This window comes from Panicum hallii, chromosome 4, assembly GCF_002211085.1.
Source record: "Panicum hallii strain FIL2 chromosome 4, PHallii_v3.1, whole genome shotgun sequence".
NCBI classification, from domain to species: Eukaryota; Viridiplantae; Streptophyta; class Magnoliopsida; order Poales; family Poaceae; genus Panicum; species Panicum hallii.
The window spans coordinates 51,849,095-51,857,302 of NC_038045.1; the positions used below are offsets into that span (position 1 = coordinate 51,849,095).

General features: G+C 57.2%; 2 protein-coding genes across 2 annotated transcripts; one reads left to right on the forward strand and one right to left on the reverse strand.

Moving 5' to 3' along the window:
• Positions 1–1,190: 1,190 nt before the first annotated feature.
• Positions 1,191–2,634, reverse strand: LOC112890759 (protein SRG1-like). The gene is made up of 3 exons (XM_025957615.1): positions 2,337–2,634; positions 1,663–2,265; positions 1,191–1,586 (listed from the first exon to the last, which is right to left on the reverse strand). Exons 1-3 carry the CDS (start codon positions 2,628–2,630, stop codon positions 1,302–1,304), a joined length of 1,182 nt encoding a protein of 393 aa, XP_025813400.1. The 5' UTR covers positions 2,631–2,634; the 3' UTR covers positions 1,191–1,301.
• A 1,463-nt stretch (positions 2,635–4,097) lies between these two features.
• LOC112889834 (protein DWARF AND LOW-TILLERING) lies at positions 4,098–7,197 on the forward strand. Its single transcript, XM_025956608.1, has one exon. It carries the CDS (start codon positions 4,897–4,899, stop codon positions 6,745–6,747), a length of 1,851 nt encoding a protein of 616 aa, XP_025812393.1. The 5' UTR covers positions 4,098–4,896; the 3' UTR covers positions 6,748–7,197.
• The last annotated feature ends 1,011 nt before the right edge of the window (positions 7,198–8,208 follow it).

The window sequence follows — 8,208 nt, forward strand, 5'->3', positions numbered from 1 at the left end:
CATGGCCGTGCTGTTGTCCCTCGCAATCAAAATGGGCAAGAACCCCGTTAGCCTCGACGAGATCAAGGGGAGCTCCGTCTCCGTACCTGTCTATCACCAGCACCGTCAGGCATCAGCAGCTTGGAGTACCTACGGCGCCAAATTCTGGCCAGAGCGGAGGCAGGGCACACACTGCGACGGCAAGGATGCCGATTTTGCAAATCAATGGCGGAACTTAGAAGGTATTGGAGTTGAGATACAACGGGAAAATGGGGAGGAGAGATCTCAAGGAGGAGCCAACTCCATTGAGGCCGTCGCCGGACGGGAGGGAAACCCAAGCGGGAGCCGCCATGGTGGGGGAAAGAGTGGAAGGACGTTTTTACAAAATATAATCCGTTATAGGGGTTTTTATGTAAATTATTGGATCGCGATTATTAATCGCGATCCGATTTAGGGGGTTTTATGTAGATGTTGGATTGGCTGCAGGGGATTTTCTGCAAACAAAAAATATCCCGGCGACGGCGAAACCCCCCCGCCGCCGCTGCCGCCACGGCCGGCTGCGGGATCCCATAACCCCGGCTTGGTGCTCAGGCCACCGCCGCTGCACGCACCGTAGTCCTAAGCATCCCGAACGCTGGCCCGCATTCGAACGAGAACAAGGGAGGAGACGAGATAGATGATAGATGGAGGGCGGCGGCGGCGGCGGCCATGGAACTTCACGCCCGCGAGCTCCGGTCCGGTTTCCGCGCGTGCAAACATGGCCAGAGAAGCCATGTCTGAGGTTCTGCGGCTCCACATTTCACTCGGTGATTCGGTGACTCAGCGCAGGCGGGCGTTGCAGCTGGACGCCGCTCGCTTGCAGAGTTGCAGCAGAAGCTACGCGCGATGTAGAGGGATGAACGCTCGAGAGCAGGAGGCGCTGTTGAATGCGAACGCGGACGAGCGAACTGAGCTTGTACAGGAGGCAGAGCAGATAGAGTCATAGAGATTGGTAGGCAAGAAACAGCAACAAGTTTCAGTTAAACCTTGTGCCCTTGGTTTCTTCCCTGTCGGATGTTAGCATGCAGGAGCTGCCTATGCCGATTTGAAGCAACTTAGGGCAATGGTCTACTTGGTGGAATTCCATCAACACATTTCATGCTCCAGCTACGGAACAGAACCGAACTGAACTATAAAAATGGAAATGGTTCTAGCACAAAAGCAATAACCAACATCCTTTTTTATTTATCCAAATCCTGAACAAGTAGGGACATGATGGAAAAGCAGAGCAACCTGCATATGCAGACGGCCAGTGCTTCACTATCTTCACAGGGAATCGATCATCAACCATCCTCACTCCCTGATCCAGAATCAAGTTCAGCTGTTGAGATCTTGACAGTGTCCATGGCTCGTGCCCCTCCGGCGAACCTCTCGAACAGCACCGCTAGGTAGTCCTTGGTCGTCGTCTTCCCGTACCGCCTCGGCCTCTTCTCGTCCACCAGCTCCGGCAGCGGCTCGATCTCCTTCTCCGGGTCCAGCGTGTAGAACATCGCCAGCGACAGCCGGTCGTGCTCCGCGTTCGCCACCGCCCTGTGCACGGGGCTCGTGAAGAATCCGTTGCTCATTATCTGCAAGAATTGCGTGCCCGTAAGGTGTCAAGCAAGCAGAAAGAATCGGAGTAACATAGTCGCAACCTGCAGATACCTCTATTGCGTCCCCAACGTTGACGAGCAACGCGCTGGGAACGATGGGCACGTCGTACCAGACGCCGCCGCCATCGTTCGGCTTCTGCACCTGTAGCCCGCCGACGGTGTCGTCGATGAGGACGACGGTGATCACCGAGGCGTCGGAGTGGGATTTCAGGCCGAGGACGAGGTCCGGCCTGGGGCAGCGCGGGTAGTAGTTGAACCTGGCGTGCGTCATGGCGACGCCCTCGTTCATCATGCCGACGAAGCGGCCCTCGCGCAGGCCCAGCAGCCTGGCGAGGCTGGAGAGCACGACGTCGGCGATGCGCCGGCACCTGGCGGTGTACTCGCGCAGGACGGCGCTGAACGCAGGAGGCCGCGCCGGCCAGAGGCTGCCGACGACCCGGGACTCGGGCTCCACGATCAGGTAGAGCCTGTCGCACCAGTCCAGGATCTGATCCTCCGACAACACCACGTCGTTGCCGTACCCTTCGAACCTGAACTCCTTGCCGTTCACCAGGTTGGAGTACTTCTGCTTCTCCTCAGTCGGGAGGTTGAAGAAACCCCTTGTCACTTGCATCATTTCGGCGAGGAATCCTGGCTCAATTCCGTGACCAACAGCCTGGACAGAGGCTGAAACCAAATCAGCTCGGTCGGATCGATCAACCAGAAAATTGAAGAAAAAGACTCTACCAGGAAGAGGCCCCAGTTCTGCAGAGCGCACCGCAGCTTGGCAACCTCGCCGTCGGCGCCGCCGCCGTCGTCAGCAGCGGATAGACGGCTGAGGTCAACGATAGGGATGGGCTCGGGCATGGCTGCGGCAGCGGCGGCGGCGGGACGATCTTGGTCGCGGACCACGTACCGGCCCGGTGGCTCCTGCAGGCCGGCGGCCAGCTCCTGCACGATCGGCGGTATCTTCCATGGTTGGGCCATGGATGCTAGCTTGGTTGTCAATTGTCGTTCTTGTTGGTCCTCTGCCTCGGGCATCGAACTTTTTCTCAAGCCATGGACGGCACTTTGTTCCAACTTAATTTTAAAGAAAACGGTAGGATATAAGATGCAAACAGCATACAAAGACGCATGAAATATTTGAGCGAAGAAGTTGGAATCCGATGTTGATTGGTAGTATTTCTCCATATCCTCCGTCACCAACGCTATGATTCCCATGAACCAACCACTCAACTAACCACTAGCACATTTTATACTAAATCATTTTTTTATGTGACGAGTATTTGACTAATGCATATGAGATGCACTATGGATCACCAGGACTCTTGGCTTACCGTGACACTACTATAAAAGGAGCCAGAGGCCAAAACCCCATGTAGTTCCAAGAGCTTGTTATGAGGATCGTTCATGACTGCTGCATGATTCATGAAAATTGTGGTTCACCAGCATAACCATCAAGAAGAGCGTGAATGCACGATATTTCCACGGCAAACTTTGAGGTAGCAAAAGCACGAAGAACACTATACTGTAACATGCCCTTGTTATTATTAGTATGTAACAATGAACATACGTACGTAAATTCTACCCTTACGAGCATCTTCGAAGATTGAGCTGGCAAATCTTCCGAACTGACGAAGTCATCACAGTAATTAAGAATAACATACACGAAATGAAATGAATAGGACTAAACCGCTAGGTACCGATGCAAATAATGCCCGTGAAGCAAGACTGAGCTGGGATGGCCGTTGGGACCGCGGAGCAAGATGAACAGGAGGGAGAAACTATGCAATACGTGGCCGTTGGGCCTCTACGGATGGAAGCGGGTATACAGTTGTGTCGTTGGTGGCTTTGTGTGAGTGTATTTTTTTGGCTATTACTGTAGAAACAATACTTAATTTGCAGACACGTAGTGGCCATGTGCCAACAAAATGGTTGCATGTACACATAGAGTGCACTGCTGGCACTTAATTACCAGAAGAGTCGTACGCCTGTACCACCACGTAATCCTCCAACTGGGCAGCTCATTTACGCAACACGGGAGCATTGAAGGGAGCCAGCCCCCCCACGGGACACGCGTGCGTGCGCCCCGTCCTGCACCGTCAGCAGACACGTCGGCGGAGCCGTGCCCCGCGGAGGTGGGCCCCGCGCGTCGCGACCGGGCAGCCACACGTGGGCCCTGCGGAGGCCACGCCGGCTTCCACGTGGACGGCGTGGGGCAGCCCAACGGTAACAAGGGGGAGGCGAGGCGGGTCACGTGGCGCGCACCTGACCCTCACGGGCTAGGCGCACGGCGGCAACGGTCACATACCACCTCGCCTTGACCAGGAGGAGGGCGGCAACGGTCACATCCCGGACCACCCCCCGCCACGCCGCGCCAGCCGTCCGGTCCGGATCTGACGGCCGCGCGCGGGCGCCTCGTGATTCGCGCTGCCAGAACGGCCGTCTCCGTCCCTGGCCCGGGGCTTCTTCTCCCTGCCCCCCTTCTCCAGAGCGAGTGGGAGAGGAGTGAGGCGAGAGAGAGCCAGAGAGAGGGAGAGAGCCAGCCACCACACAACAGTGAGAGAGAGAGAGGAGAGGAGTGCTCATGGTGAGGCAAGAGGAGGAGGAGGAGCAGTAGAGTCGTAGCAGTAGGATCCATTAGGGAATAGGAACACACACAATCAATCATCCCCCATCGCCGCTGCATTGCATCCGATGTTGCATTGTTAGATCATCATCGTCCCCAGCTTCCTGACTTTTTTTTTTCTTTGGTTCTTTTCCGTCGAGTAATGGAGGCGCTGGGGTTCGTTGCTTGCCGCTCGCTGGGTTCCGCCGCCGCCGTCGTCGTCGCCGCCGCGCGGGCTCTGCGGACGGTGAGCCGCCCCGGCATGCTTTCCGTTGCCCGATCTTTCTAGATGTTTTAGGCCGTTCTTTCTCCAAAATACATTCTTTGATTCTTTTGTACTAATCCCCGATTCTTTCCTGCATATACAGCATAACATACACACATAGCCACCTCATAGACATTGAATTCTTTTTTTCCTCTTGTTTTTTACCCAAAGGAAGCTGACCAAATACGTTCCCGGACTAGATCCTCTGGTTTTAGAGTTCTCCTCTTTCTCTTGTACATCGATTCATATACAGCTCACCTTGCAAGATCCTCTAGCAGTAGCCACATACCAGAGAGAGACAGAGAGGGAGAGAGCAGAGTGAGGAGTGGATCAACAAACAGGAGGAGGAAGACGAAGACGAAGAGGAAGCCACAGAGGAGGAGAGGAGAGGACTAGGTTCTTCTTGCCGCAACGCATCCGGCCGCGTCTCCGGGATGTTGGCTGGTTGCTCCTTCTCGTCGTCGAGGCATCAGATGAGCACCGCGCAGCGATTCGACATCCTCCCCTGCGGCTTCTCCAAGCGGAGCAACCGCAGCGACGGCGGCGGCGCCCCGCGCGTCGCGGCCGGAGACGCCAGGAACGGCGGCGGCGGCGCCACCTGCTCCTTCCGCGCCCACCCGGCGCCGCCGGTCACCCAGGCGGTGTCATGGGGCGCCAAGCCGGAGCCCGGCGGCAATGGCGCCGGCGGCGTCTGGGAGAGGAGCAGCAGAGCCGTCAAGCGGGCCCATGAAGAGGGCGCCGGTGAGGAGTATGGAGGCCCCGTCGTCCGCGCCAAGCGGACCAAAATGGGCGGCGACGGGGATGAGGTATGGTTCCATCAACCCATTGCAGGGACAGTGCAAGCAGCCGGCGGCGGCGAAGGCGAAGAGCCAGAGGAAGAGAAGGTCTTCCTGGTGCCGAGCGCCGCAGCGTTCCCCCACGCGGGGCCGTCGCTGGCCGCGGCCAAGAAGGAGGAGTTCAGCAAGTCGCCGTCCAACTCGCCGGCCTCGTCGGGCGGCACGGACGGCGGCTCGTCCGCTGTGCCGCCGCCCGAGCAGCACGCGAGGAACGGCGTGCCGGCGCCGGGGGCGGCCGGGCGGGAGGCGATGGAGCTCGTGGTCGCGCTCACCGCGTGCGCCGACTCCCTCGCCGCCCGCAACCACGACGCCGCCAACTACTACCTGGCGCGGCTCGGCGAGATGGCCTCGCCGGCGGGGCCCACGCCGATGCACCGCGTGGCCGCCTACTTCGCCGAGGCGCTCGCGCTCCGCGTGGTGCGCACGTGGCCGCACCTGTTCGACGTCACCCCGCCGCGCGAGCTCACCGACGGCGCCGTCGGCGACGACGACGCCACGGCGCTGCGGATCCTCAACGCCATCACCCCGATCCCGCGGTTCCTGCACTTCACTCTCAACGAGAGGATGCTCCGCGCGTTCGACGGCCACGATCGCGTTCACGTCATCGACTTCGACATCAAGCAGGGGCTCCAGTGGCCAGGCCTGCTCCAGAGCCTCGCCACGCGCGCGATCCCCCCGGCGCACGTGCGCATCACCGGCGTCGGCGAGTCGAGGCAGGAGCTGCAGGAGACCGGCGCGCGGCTGGGCCGCGTGGCCGCCGCGCTCGGGCTCGCGTTCGAGTTCCACGCCGTGGTGGACCGGCTCGAGGACGTCCGCCTGTGGATGCTCCACGTCAAGCGCGGCGAGTGCGTCGCCGTGAACTGCGTCCTCACCGCGCACCGCCTGCTCCGCGACGACACCGGAGCCGCGCTCGCCGACTTCCTCGGGCTCGCGCGCAGCACGGGCGCCGCCATCCTCCTCCTGGGCGAGCACGAGGACGCCCTCAACTCCGGGCGGTGGGAGGCGCGGTTCGCGCGCGCGCTGCGGTACTACGCCGCGGCGTTCGACGCCGTGGACGCCGCCGGGCTGTCGGACGCGAGCCCCGCGAGGGTCAAGGCGGAGGAGATGTTCGCGCGGGAGATCCGCAACGCGGTGGCGTTCGAGGACGCGGACCGCTTCGAGCGGCACGAGAGCTTCGCCGGGTGGCAGCGGCGCATGGAGGAAGGCGGGTTCCAGAACGCCGGCATCGGCGACCGGGAGGCGACGCAGGCGCGCATGATCGCGAGGATGTTCGCGCCTGGCAACTACAGCGTGCAGGCGCAGGGCGACGGCGAGGGCCTCACGCTCCGGTGGCTGGACCAGCCGATGTACACCGTGTCCGCATGGACGCCGGTGGGCGACGGCGGCGGCGGAGGCAGCACGGTGTCCGCGTCCGTCTCCACCACAGCATCCCATTCTCAGCAAAGCTGAATGGGGGAAGAAGGTTAAGTGAAGAAGAAAGAACAGGGTTTTTCGCTGGTTCTTTTGCTGTTAGTGATCATTCCGTAGTTCATTATACCGTCTGACAATTCTTTTATACATCCAGAAGAACAAACAAAAAAAAAACAAAGGAGAAACAAAGATTCGTAGCTTTTGTTTTATAGTTTGATAGGATGAAAGATTCAATTGTTAGTAGTTGTAATTCTTTATTCTTTTGGCTGCTGAGCCCCCTGCAAAATTAGCTGCATGTTTATGTAGAAGCAAAGGAGTTGTAGATGTTGGCAGGGTAGCTCACAGCGTATATGGATGGATGTCTCCAGTTACAATACATCATATTATTACATGCAATTCTTTCGCCGTATTCGTTTAGACATTTGTAACTTGTAATCTCTGTACCGAGTCAGAAGGAAATGGGATCAAATACTATGGTCTTCATCTGAATTTTTGTTGCTGTCAGAAAGAAGGTATAATTGCTCCTGATCAACTGCTCTCTATAAATGATTAAATGATTAACTGGAACGCCATATGATCCGAGTCTTGGATTGTGCTGCCCCCTCCGTCCATGAACTTGATCCTACTGTTGGAGCGAGATTGTACTGCAGTCACCATTGTGAGGGGCTGAAAGTGCGATGAAACCATAGAGTCGTCATCGCATCATCTTCTTCGTATCTGCGTGACTTTTCATATCTGTTCAGGGTCTGAATGAAACGGAATCAAGTGATGTTTCGTCGTCCATGATGAAGCTGTTGTAACAGAAACATGAAATCCCGGAGGCTATGTGAACTGAAGCCGCCTGCTCTGCCTCCTCTCCACCTACTTTTCCACGGCTTTTGCTTCACCGTTTGTATCCGATCTATCGACAGCTAAAATGTCCAGTGCAGGAGCATTTTCCACCACGTACAAAAGGAATTCAGGCTGGCAGTTGGACTGGATCCTTCAAACACAACCAGTCTTTCGTGTAATTCGCATGGATTTGGCCCATTTCTAGGGTTGCGGAGAATATCAGCGATCCAGTTAGGCCCACCAGAGTTCCCCGTAAGGGATCTGATTCTGATGGTTAAAGCAGAGCCCGTAGGCTAAGTCGTCGTCATGCGTATAATAAAGTCAAAATGACATAATTTGGAACGGAACGAGTACAACAAAAGAGATCGGCTATCAAGCCAAACTGTTCGCCACACAGGCAGCATAGCATTAGCGCAGGTCGTTCCCCACAGGCCACCTGGAACAGGCTGCATATACTGCACCCAAAGAACAAATACGAGCACAAAATCTCATCAGGCTCACCGACCGTGGAATGGATTAACAGGACAGCGTTCCAGAAAAAACACTCCACATTTTCCAAACGATCAGGGCGGCCATACAATGCGCAGCGCGTTAATCCAATAAAACAGGAACCAGCAGCAGCTGAGCAGATGTGCCACATCCGAAACTGATGTGCCTGGAAACTAAATA

Bases quoted from the DNA above. Each gene is read 5' to 3' on its own strand.
- LOC112889834 (XM_025956608.1), top strand. From the start codon at position 4,897: ATGTTGGCTGGTTGCTCCTTCTCGTCGTCGAGGCATCAGATGAGCACC.
- LOC112890759 (XM_025957615.1), bottom strand. From the start codon at position 2,630: ATGCCCGAGGCAGAGGACCAACAAGAACGACAATTGACAACCAAGCTA. The intron at 2,266-2,336 runs GTAGAGTCTTTT...GCCTCTGTCCAG, and splicing joins AGAACTGGGGCCTCTTCCTG to GCTGTTGGTCACGGAATTGA. The intron at 1,587-1,662 runs GTATCTGCAGGT...CAATTCTTGCAG, and splicing joins ACGTTGGGGACGCAATAGAG to ATAATGAGCAACGGATTCTT.